Source organism: Elgaria multicarinata, chromosome 14 (assembly GCF_023053635.1).
Source record: "Elgaria multicarinata webbii isolate HBS135686 ecotype San Diego chromosome 14, rElgMul1.1.pri, whole genome shotgun sequence".
NCBI lineage: Eukaryota > Metazoa > Chordata > Lepidosauria > Squamata > Anguidae > Elgaria > Elgaria multicarinata.
Window position 1 is genome coordinate 11,371,380 of NC_086184.1, and position 12,693 is coordinate 11,384,072.

At 42.6% G+C, this 12,693-nt stretch overlaps 1 protein-coding gene across 2 annotated transcripts in view; it reads left to right on the forward strand.

Moving 5' to 3' along the window:
* ZNF423 (zinc finger protein 423) overlaps positions 1-12,693 on the forward strand; it is a 333,930-nt gene that overhangs the window by 281,198 nt on the left and 40,039 nt on the right. The window contains exons 7-8 of one of the 2 annotated variants that reach the window (XM_063141103.1): positions 8,314-8,439; positions 10,472-10,587. In XM_063141103.1, the coding sequence (XP_062997173.1) occupies positions 8,314-8,439; positions 10,472-10,587 (242 nt within the window). Of the gene's footprint in view, positions 1-8,307; positions 8,440-10,471; positions 10,588-12,693 lie in introns of both variants that reach the window. The other variant, XM_063141104.1, reaches the window with a different exon arrangement.

Below are 12,693 nucleotides of genomic sequence, written 5' to 3' on the forward strand. Positions count from 1 at the left end.
TTAGGGAAGTCAGCTCTGAAGTGTGTAAGTTGTTCGGCAGACATGTTCATGCAGAAATTGTTCTCTGAAGATGTAGAAAACTCATATGGGCCACCTCAGTGAGAACCCCAAACGTCAAGGCATCCTTGTGCACTACAAGTTGAAAGATGTAGTAGAACCATCAGATCAACTTAGAAATATGTGAGGAATTCAGCCTTTGTGAGTTCTTAAACAAAATGACATGATCAGCGTTTCTCCGACTAATGTACAGATCAGAACCTAACAATGCATCAGATGTTGCACTGTTTTCAGCAATTTAAATGTATTGGAGTATGATTTTCAATATGTATTTTGAAAGAAAGTATGCATTTAAACATATATTTGAGGGGATTATTTTAAAATTGTAGATTAATGCAGAAAGAGGAGGGCAACCAGGATGATCAGGGGTCTGGAAACAAAGCCCTAAGAAGAGAGACTGAAAAAACTGGGCATATTTAGCCTGGAGAAGAGAAGATTGAGGGGAGACATGATAGCACTCTTCAAACACTTAAAAGGTTGCCACACAGAGGAGGGCCAGGATCTCTTCTCGATCCTCCCAGAGTGCAGGACGTGGAATAACGGGCTGAAGTTACAGGAAGCCAGATTCCTGCTGGACATCAGGAAAAACTTCCTGACTGTTAGAGCAGTGCGACAATGGAATCAGTTACCTAGGGAGGTTGTGGGCTCTCCCACACTAGAGGCCTTCAAGAGGCAGCTGGACAACCATCTGTCAGGTATGCTTTAGGGTGGATTCCTGCATTGAGCAGGGGGTTGGACTTGATGGCCTTGTAGGCCCCTTCCAACTCTACTATTCAGTGATTCTATGAATAGCATTATGGGTAAAAGCATGCAAAAGTGACATGGATTGGAAATAGGCAGATTTGTCCATTCTTAAATCACTTTGCTTTTCTGCTTTTAGCAATAAGTTTTAATGTGTGACCAGGGAACTTCACCATTTGCCATCTCTGGAGCCCATGCACCTTTTCACAAGGAAGACGTGCAAATCCTCTCTTTTTTTTCAGGACTAGTCATGACTAAGCAATTTGTGTAACGATAATGGTAGACAATTTGTTTAACTGCAGTGGAAATTGAAAGGAGGCTTGGAAAATCCTCTCTCTGTTTCTCTCTCTCTCTGGACACCTTTGGCCCTGTTTTAGAACCAGCTTTTCCATCTTGGACGTCAGAGCCTTGTGGTGAAATTCTGTCCAAGCCTGCTATGGTTAGAAAGCCTAAAACATGTAGGGTTTAATAAAGAACATACGGTCCTTCCACAAAGCTGATCCATAGCCAAATGCACATTTGAAAATTCAGCTCATCTTGTTGCCTTTTTTATGCAATATCTAGATATATCAAACTCCCAGTGTTATCCTTTTTCATTAAAGTGATGTTTCTAACCACCGTGGACAGCTTGAAAACATAATAGTAAAATTGTCATAAGAAAGAAGCAGGCATAGAAGATTTTATTAACCAATCTTCAGCTCATAAAAGACATCAGTATTGTGCCACCTTAGATCACATAAAAGTATTTTGAAAGCAAAATCCTATTTCAACTGAAAGAAAGAGGGCTAAAGATTATGACTAGCAAAATGGTAATGGAAAACAGGATGCCTAGAAAGAGCAGTTCATTGAGATGTGGACAGCACAAGACCCCTAGACTATGGCGGGATCTACGCTACTGCTTTATAACGGTTTATATCAGTAGGGACAACTGTCGGGGCCCAGGACACACTCCATATACAGTTTTCACTCTGCTTTCAAAGTGTCATATCCTGCTTGGTGTAGACCTGGCCGAAATCCTATCTGGCAAGGGTTTGTTTTTCTCCTTTTCCCAAAAATGGCCAGATGGCTTTGCTACAACTGCCTTGGTTGGGGAGTGGGCTTCCAAAGGCCAAGAAACAGCCTTTGGGTCAGGGTGGACAACTTGTGGCCCTCCAGATGTTTTGGGCTACAATTCCCATCAATCCCATCAGCATAGCCAATGATGAGAGATGTTGGGAGTTGTAGGCCAAAGCATCTAGAGGGCATAGGGGTTGTGAAGATGGGGTCACAAAAGATGCGGCCGTCCTCCCTTTCCCTTTGAGTGAATGGGGGGTTTATTTTGAAAGGAAGCAATATCCATGGCCTTGTTTCCAGGGGTGGATGAAAGCTCATATTCTATATTAGCTTTCTGTTCCATGATACATACGCATTGACTTCTTGTTTATTTCAACCTGTAATTCAAAATTTTCTATTCCCTTGGAATTTCCCTGAAAGGGCTTGGTGACGTCAAAAAACCATCTTTGCATTTTCATCTTCATTCATATGGATAAGCATGGTGGTGTGTGTGTGTTTTTCTTCAACTGGTAGGACTGAAGTTATTACTGGGTCGTAGCCTGACCTAGGTCACAGTAGCAGCACTACCACCATACAAATACAGGATTAGAAGTTAACAAGTGGCTTAATAAATCTTTGGACTAAAGGTGGGTCCCTGGTCTGAAAAGATTGAAAACTATATCTAATGAACAGTACCAGCTGCAGTTTCAAACCAATACAGAACAAAGCATAAGATTTTAGCATAAGAAAAATTACACATCTGGAATGCATTTATTGAAATGCGTATGTGTCAATTTTTACCTCCGGGTTATACCATTGTTTCGTGTCTCTGAGGACGTTTTGTTCTAAAATAAGAAGAAAAGAAATTGACTGAGTAGCCTGTCACTGTGATATGTGTGTGTTTCTCTGACAAATTTAAAAAGCCAGCCAACGCTGCCAGATACCTGGGATTCAATCTGTTAATTTTTCCATTCCAACACCTTGACTTACTCAATCCCTCCAGGTCAAGACAATGATGATGAGAACGATTATGTTGTTAATGTATCATTAATTCAGTACCAACAGTATGATTGGCCCTGGCTGGAGATGTGTGAATTAGATAGGAAGTGAGAGAGACAAGATTATTTCTGGGATACTAAGGTAGCAGTTTAAATTAAGGCCATCTAGAATTCAGCCTTCTCACTTCAAACCTGTTAGGCTGTCTAAAGGCCCCCCTTCCCCAGTGAGTTATATGGCTGCGCAGGGATTTGATCCATATCCATTACTCCATCACTTGTATCAGATAAGATTTCCTTGAGTACTGAGTAGCTACATCTAACTCTTTTCCTAGTTTTCCAGAACTCATGTTATCTGATTAAAAAAATAAGAATAAGCAGTTAATGGGCACTTTAGGGACGAACACATTTATTTTGGCATAAGCTTTTATAGACTGGAGTCTACACTACAGCCCTTCGTTGGTTTTGCTACAACTGGCTAACATGGCTACTACTTGGGTAATCTGATATCACTGTGTGGCCTTTCCGTCCCACTTTTTAGTACACATGAGTGTAAATGGTATTCTGATTTATCCAGACACCTGCTTGTCTGAATGTTTTGAGGTGTCATCTCAGTCATTTGGTACCTTCACCTTCTGAGATCAGAGTGCTTCTCTGTGGTGGGATTCCATTTGTGGACTTCTCTCCACAGAAGTGCTCTTTTTGATACCCAGTCTCCCCCTCCCCTTTTCCTTTTTGAAATAAAGACGAGATATTTTTATTTTCTCAGGCACATGATATTTGATTTTGCTTTTAAGACTGCCTGCCTTAGTATGCTTTCGTCTGTATTATATCAGTGTAGGATTTTAATCTATGCTATAGTATGTGAGGTTTTTATAACATTTATATCTCTCATCTTTGCAAGCTAGTTCATACACGTTTTAAAGTTGAAGAATGGGATATAAATCTTCCATTTAACTAACAAAACAAATAAATAAAACTGAGTCAATGAAGCTGCACCAAACTTACCAGCATGCATCTTAGGTGGGTTTCTGCGTTGTCTGTAATACAGATTACTTACATGCAGGCTTGCAAAATGCTGTACAGACGTTAAGGGTGGGAGGCGCTTAAGTGTAGCAAAATCGCCCAAGCAAAGGATTTCAGCCTCTACCTGGGTAAATAAGTATAGATAGTTTTCTTTATGATATGTGACTGGATTATTTTCCAGTTGATTTCCAGCTCTGGCCCCAAGTGGCCAACAGATCAAAAAAAAGATAAGGGTCAGTTACAAGGTTGAGCTCATTCTCGGTTGCTATAGTAACTGACCTCCAGCAACCCTCCGAGGACTACACCCAGTTCCCCAGGTGATGCTTTGGCTGTCCACGCCATCAATTCCATGCTTTTCAAAAACCCGGGCTCCTTAATTGTCAGGGTACTGTTCTGATGAGTTCCTTTTGTCCCACTGGTCCCACGTAAAGACCACCCCAAACTCATTTGCGATTCCCAAAGGTGCTTGGGTGAGAAAATGCTTGGCGTGGGGGGGGTGAGTTGGGGGCTCCCATCTGTCCAAAAAGACACTGGGAAGGCATTCTCTTGGGGAACGGTTAGAGAAAGTGAGGGGAGGGTGCAATTTCCCTCCTGGATTAGACTGGGATGATATAACTGCGAAATCTTGACAGAGCGTTTTGGAACTAAGGGATAGAAAGCGGACTGATCTTGACGATGTAAAAGAAGCGAGGTTTCTTAAGTGACACATGGAACTAATGACATTCTGACATGACAACTACAATTAGATTAGCCATACTAAGGCATTCTTCCTTGCTGACGGTCTAAACGGTCCTTTGCCTAGAATTTGGTTCTGTTATCCTCTCTGCAGTGTTTAATGACAAATCAATACTGTAATTGTGTTGTCTGTCTGGAGTGTGAAATGAGTATGTTCCTTATTCAGGCTGCTTTAGAGAGAGGTTCATTTGAGATATAGTTTGTTTTCATTCACACACTTTCCTAATACAACTGTAAAAAGTAACGTCATGAATAAACAGAGATACAGGGTGGAACAAGATTGGCTAATTTTTTGTTTGAATGTATGTTTTAAAAAACTCAGACTTATCTTATCTTGTCCTTCATAAACTTAGAAATTTCTTTTCTAAGTAAATCCCCTACTACATGTGCATTTCGGCACATGTAAATGCTGACCATTTACAAATTTAAAAAAATTAACAGACAAGATAACAGGATGAGACATGTTCTCTTTGAATAGGGGCGTGTTGGGGAGCATATTTAACAATTGTCTGCACTGAATTTGAGTCTCCCCACATTCATTAGGGCCATAGTTAATGGGGGGATTTATGTGTCTCACTCCTACAAGTAAAACATCATCGGCATTCATTACCTTAATTTGTTGCAATGAAGCAGAAATGGTCCGTTATGGGAGGGAAACACTATGGGATTTGCATGCCAATGTTGAAAATGAATGGCAGGTTGTCTTAAATGTCTTCACAATAAGGCAGGGAACTCCCCGCCCTCCCCGCTTTCCTTAAGGGAGAATGTTGTTTTATTAAACCAAACTGTAGAGGGAATGCATGGTTTTGTATTGTTTTGTTTTTAAAGTAGCTAGAAAGGTGATTGTCTTTTTCTTAATGCTACACATCTCTTATTTATCTTTGGCTTGGTAATAAGTCAGCCTGTGCCAATTCACTCGTGGTGATACTCCTTTTATGTCGCCATTAATATAGTGCATAATTAGAATTGCAGTAGCTACAAGTAGATGGGCTTCATACAGCATTATTAATTATATAGAGACCTTGCCAGGAGGATGCCATTGCTGGCTGTATTGCAGGCTCAGAGACTCATGGTAATATGTATTAAATGTGCATTTTCTGCCACTTAAATTGCTTGAATGCCAAGGCGTGATACCACAGTACCAGGCAAAGCAGGGCAAGAGAGTAGGACGTGCCGTGTGAAGCATGGTCCTATCAACACCACGCAACTGCATTTGAACTCAAGAACAATGGGAGCCAAGCTTCACCACCGCAGTTCAACAGGGTCAGCACAACTCACTAATCCTCAGTAACAGGCAGTAAATTATGTACCTCCAAATTCGCCCCTCTGCCTGCCTTTAGCATCAGCGGGCACCACCCAGGTTTCACCTTCAGGATTCAGATAATCAGCTCTCGTTCCTACCGGCTTTCCCTCAAGACCTATATGGAAATAAGTATATGTGTCTGCCAGGGATCAAATGCTTTTAGAGACAAAAGTAGGTACTGGGAACATTACAGAATGCTATCATCTCCCCATGATACTTTTACACAAAGCGCTCTGTTCCTCTTTTGGCCTGACATAGTTTCTGCCTGATAAAATCCCGCAGGTCTACTTGTTTTAAACAAGGACCGCGTTCTCTCTCTCTCTCTCTCTCTCTCTTTCTCTTTCTTTCTCTTTCTCTCTTTTTGTATGGAGAAATGAACAGTAAAATTAATGCTTATTATTCCGAACTTGGGAGATGGAGAAAGAGACCTTAAGAAACGGTGATTTGATGCAGTGTTTGTTCAGTATTGAATTAATAGATCCACAAGCAGGTTGAGGGCTTAAGGAGAATAATATGGAATGACTGGCACAGTGAGTGATAGGAACCTGCTTTTTGTGTTTAAAAATTAGAGGGGTTGCATGTAATTCGCCTATTCGTTTCTGCTTGACTATCATGCTGCCTCTTTTGCCCTTTCTCACCACACACCCTCGCCTTCCACATGTGGAATAAACACGAAGGAAATAACCTCATGTTCATGGACTACATTGCCAGCCCCGTTAACCTGTCTCAATATGCCTGTGTGCCGTCCCCCAAAGCCCCACATGTTCACGTCATCTCCAGTTTTATATGTATTTTATTATTCCATTTAGATTTCGCCTTTCCTCTCCAAACACACAAGGTTCTCCCCTCCACCCATTTTAACCTCACAACAATCCTGCGAGGTAAATTAGGTTGAGAGGTGGCAAGTGGCCTACAGTTACTCAGCGAGATTTGTGGCTGAGTTGGGGATTTGAACCTGGGTCTCACCATTGTAGCCCAATGGGCTGTCAGCTGTGGCCGTAGGGTGACACTGAGAAGATACCAGCAATTTTCATTCATAGATCTCCCCGCCCCCCAGGTTGGGACGTATAAAAAGGGAAATGTTTCTCATGCTAAACCATAGTACTTTCTCCTTTCCTTTTCTCTCTCACACTCTTTCTCTCCCCCCCTCCCCCCCTTTCCCCCTTTTCTATTTCTTGCTGGATGGTTTCATTGACATAGAAAAATATATAATGGACTCCTGTGGGAGTGCAACAACGAAAAAAAAAAAACCCACCAGCAAGAAGAAGGCCTTATAATTCAGAAGTGGATTTGCAAATCAAAAGGTCTTGCCTCTGGTGGGATGAATTTTCACATCTGTGGGAACCTATTATATTTTTATTATTTTTTTGTTTGAGTTTTGTTTGCCGTGACTTTAACGGTTTGAAATATTTCCAGACTTAGCCCCAAATGGTATACAATTAGCATTAACCAAACATGCAAAAACTGGAAATATAATTCACGTATATGTATTTAATTGTTTGGCTTTTGGTTGGTACAGCTCTCTTCTGCCATACCATTACTAGGTGAGAATGCCATGTGTTCGCTCTCAAAATGGGGTTGATAAAATTACCCTACCTCATAGGATCATTGTAGTAAGGATTTCAATAAGATAATGCACCTGCACTAAGGTCCCTATACCCCACTGGTATTCACCCTGAGATGGTAGCCATCCTTAGCACCAACACACACACACACCTGGAATTTTTTGTTCTTGCATTATCTAATTTTGCCATGATCTGCAGAAGATTCAGCACCTTTTTCATTGTAGATGTAAGAAATACAAATACGTATTGAAAAGACAACTCCAAAAACCTATATTGCAAGGGGAGACATTACCATTCATCGCTCCACTCAGAACTGAAATACAGAAATTTGTCTGGCTTGAACCCTCATTCTGGACTCCTGATATTCCTTAACGTTGGCATCTTCTCTTTCTCGAGTTGGTTGTGATGCAAGCCGAGTTGGAGGTGGCCTTTCTGCTTCCGTTTTGGTGGCCTTGCCTGAACTCCTGAGCTTACCTTTGCTTTTCAGTGTGGTTTGAGTATTCTCAATATATATGTTTATGCATTATATGCCCATAGCAGTGATGTTCTGCATGGTATTGTGTCGCAGGCCTGGGGAAACAAGAGTGTCTGTTACTGGCGGGTTTGATCGCAATGTCACTTTCATCACGGCTGAAAACAGAAATGCCCCTCAAATTTGACTTGCGGCTGTACACCTGAATGCACAGTACAAGCGTACTCCTGCACGCTTTTGTACAGGGGCCCCATAGAAGTAGCAGCGTCTTCGGGTCCCGGAAGCCACGCACAATCCGGCACGACGAATCCTCGCCAACTGCTGCATTTCAGACGCTAATCTGCTGTGTCACTAACAAGTTGTATCATTTGAACCTTGCAGAGGAAGGCATCAATCATGAGTGCAAGCTGTGTAACCAGATGTTTGACTCTCCGGCAAAGCTCCTGTGTCACCTGATTGAACACAGCTTCGAGGGGATGGGAGGCACATTCAAATGCCCTGTTTGTTTTACAGGTAAGACAGTCAGCCCCAGACAAGGCTCAGTGTGCATGGCTTGATCCAGAAATGACACACAGGGGAGTTTTAAAATACAGTCTTCCTTTCCTTGGAAGGCGGGGGGACGGGGCGGGGGGAGAAACACCTCTACTTAGAAACGCTTTAGAACGTCATATCTCAAACTGGAGCTACTCGGAAGGAGGACTTCCTCTACCCTTCATGGCTCATGCCATGCAGTATTTTCCACAGTCAGTGAACATTTCTGGTATGAGGATTTAATGCATTATTTTTATATCATAATACATGGAAATGATGCAGTCTGGCCCAGCATTGGATCTGGATGTGGGAGACGGGTTCAGATTCTTTATCAATCATGTCTACTAAGGCAAGTCACTGATGGCCAGCCATATTTCCCCTTCTCCAAAATGACCCCCTTCACATGCTGACTGAATGTGTGGAGATGGCACGCGGCTCCAGCAATGGACAGGGCTAGGGCATGCGGTCCTATGACCCACCCTGAATGTCCATTCAGCACATGGGTTGGGTTGTGGCTACCTCGCTCTATTGATCTCTCTTACAGGGTTGTTAAGAAAGGCAAGACGCCAAAAAATAGTGCATGCTTTTGTATGCTTTTGCGTGTGCGTGTGGCTATTTATTAAATTTCTGTTTTGCCTTTCTTCCATCCTGGCCCAACTGAGATAGAACAATTTCAGTCTCATACACAATGATTTATTACACTGAGAAAGAACCTTGTGCCCAGACACACCCTCTTGCACACTGGAATTCTAATCTCATCCAAATTGGGGAAACTGTGGTTTAATCTCTGTTCACAAACCAGGATATAAAACCAGTATCTGATAAAGTTAGGACTGAGCAGGAATCTGACCCCCACCCCTCAAAAACACTTGGTTTATTAGACTTGGGAGCGTTACATCTGAATCGGCCCAAGATGGCGTCCAAAGAGTTCCCAGATGGTCTCCCTGTGACTAGACCTAGACTTGCTAAATTTAGCAAAGTTGCCACATCCTGTGCCAACAGACTGTGATTATGATCTTACAACTGGTAGATAAATGTTCCAGTCTTCTATAGAAAAGAAGCATTTCCCAGTCTGCATGAAGCAGGTCAATAGCCTCCGCCCCCATGCTCCTCTGTTCCTGCTAGGTGCAGGCTGCTAGGTGCAGGCTGTTGGGTACTCCTGGCAATAAGGTGTGGGGAACCTCAGTTTAAATTGAACCACCTGCTGAAACATGACCCACCAAATTCAGAGGCATCCTCATGTGGGAAGGGAGAGGAAGTTATACTAGAATCCGCTGTACTGCACTCTCCGCTTGTGCAGGCATAAAAGAACAAAAATGGCTCTTTAAATATAACCTATATGCCCATTTAGAAAATGTATCAATTTCCTGACCGTTGTGTTCCTTACACGTGGTTATCTTCATTTGCTTATTGCATTATTTTTACACACTGTTTTTTTAAACATGAGCATGAGGGATTTTTCTTTCTTTCACATGGAGAACTGATCCAGGAACTTGATGCAAACTAAACTCTCATGCCACACTGGATGGATGATCATGTGCAGGCAGGGAACCTGGGGGCTTAGCCCCCCTCCCTTGGATAAAATCTCTCTTAATTTCCATTTTATATTTTTATCTATGGCAGAAAGATGGGTTTTAATTGTATACCTCTTTGGAAGCCAGATTTAAAGCTTTGACTGAAAAGCTGGTATAAATATAGGATTCGGTTCCCATTGAAATCAGTGTGAAAATGTCTGTCATGCCTAACTTAAGTCCCATTGATTTCATTGAGACCTAAATGTGGCTAAATTAGCCTGGATCCCACCCACAATTAATGCACTAATTAATGGGAAGGGAGGGAGGGAAAGCCTATCAAGCCGAAGCCTGTTCTGGATCTCTAAGCGTGGCAAAGAAAACAGTAGCATCACATTTCCACTAGGCCAAAGAAACAGGGACACGGACACAGGTGGGGTGAATTTGCCACTACAGGTGATGCTGTTTGTCTCTGACTGTATTGGTTTTTTTTCTCTTTCTAGTTTTTGTACAGGCAAATAAATTGCAGCAACATATCTTTGCTGTCCACGGGCAAGAGGATAAGATTTACGATTGCTCTCAGTGCCCACAGAAGTTCTTCTTTCAGACGGAACTTCAGGTACACGTCTTTTTTTTTAAAAAAAAAAAACGGGTTAAATGCAAATCCTCATTGTTTGTTTTCTGCCTTCATTATCTGTGAGAAATAACCTCATTTTGCGCGAGTATCGGGAACGTCTCCGTTTTCCTCCCACCCCACCCCCCTTTCCTGCAACATCAGAAAACCCGCCTCTCCCTCTCTTTCGATCTCTCTGGGTGCAATCGCAAGAAACGGGTCCTCCGAGCATGGGCTGCATAAATAAATAAGACCCGACAACTCTAATCATTCGCTCTGAGGATTTCTTTTGACAGTACGCGTTGCGACGCACCGCCACGTCCACGCCGAGCACAGTGTAAATAATTTCTTCCCATTGGTTAATAATTTAAGGAAAGATTAGCATACAAAAACTCAGCTCACATTTTGCCATTCTCTATCTCAACTTTCCCCACCCCACCCGTACGCATACGCACACTAAAATAGAGAAGGGTATGGATGAGGACAGTTGGGGAACTCAAGGTGGCGGTGGTGGTGAAACAGAACCCCATTTGTTTTCCCATTATAATTTCAGTGCAATTGATGGGTTCAGCACCATTTACATTTCACGGTTGAAGGATGTAAGTCTTGGCAAGACCAGTCCTTCTACAACTTCATTGGCTGCCAGTCCAGGACTGGACCCGATTTAAAGTGCTGGTACTAACATTCAAAGCCCTAAACAACTTGCGGCCAGGTTATTTGAAGGAACGCCTCCTCCCATATGTACCTGCCCGGACCTTAAGATCATCTACAGGGGCCCTTCTCCGTGAGCCAGGAAGTGAGGCAGGTGGCTACTAGGAGGAGGGCTTTCTCCCTTGTGGCACCCCGGCTGTGGAATGAGCTCCCCAGAGAGGTCCGCCTGGCGCCTACACTGTACTCCTTTCGTTGCCAGCTGAAGACCTTTTTATTTTCTCAGTATTTTAACACCTAATTTAACTTTAATTTAAACTTTGCTGTTTTAATTCCATATTTTAACCTATATTAATTTTTGCTGTGTGGTTTTATCCTGGTTGTGCTTTTTATATTGTATTTTGTATCTGTGTTTTTAGATTGTTGGTTGTTTTATTATGCTTTCCATGATTTTAATTTTTGTGAACCGCCCAGAGAGCTTTGGCTATTGGGCGGTATAAAAATGTAATAAATAAATTAAATAGCTAGCAGAGGCAAGACAGCATGAGGCTCAAAGCATGTCTGGCAGCTAGAAAACAGGGGCCAGAGTGAGGAGGGAAACCAGGAAGTTCGAAGGTAAGGTTCTAGAAACAAAAGCATAAACCCAGGCAGAATCAGGGAGTCCGAGTACCAATGGTATTATGCCACAAACTCAAAATACCACTAGCGGAGTTCCGCCGAATCTTTGCTGCGGACTTTGCGCTTGTGCAGGTGGTTGCGGAAACATAACTTTAGTTGGATTCTCCTCTTGCGCATAGATCGGAACTTTGTTGACGCTAGCGAGACATCATTTGCACTAGAGGAATGACACTGTTGGATACTGCCCCAAGTTGCTGTGTGCTCAGGAGCTTTAAGAGAAAACCTGTGTGCCTGCTTTCACCTTCCATTTGCATGGGCTCTCAGGAGTTTGGGTGAGCAAGAGCAAGGCCAGGACGGACAAATCCCTTCCGGCTATGCGCATTCAGTGCCGCTGGGTAGCCACGAACAGAGAAGCTCATCAACCTGGTCTGCATTTCAAAAGAAACCAACCTGATCTGACCCTCCCGGATTAGTTAAGCAGTTATCCTTTGGATTTCATCCTTCTCTGAATTTTGCGCGGCGGTTCTTGGCCCCAAATCCTTATAAAGTCCGTATGTTAGGATGTAGTAACGTATGTTTTGTGGGAAAATACATTTTTAAAAAATGCATATTTAAGTGCAGATTCTTGTGTGGATATTGCAGATTAATGAGGAAATTTCTGTGAACCGCCCAGGGAGCTTCAGCTATTGGGCGGTATAAAAATGCAATAATAAATAAATAAATAAATGAGAATGGATTTGAGGATGGACGTGTGTGAAATTAACTTGGACCAGCAATTGGCTGATCTGTCCCCTAGTCATGAGTCTTATGGGCTAATTCTTCTTGTTGCTGTCCAATTCCCATTGC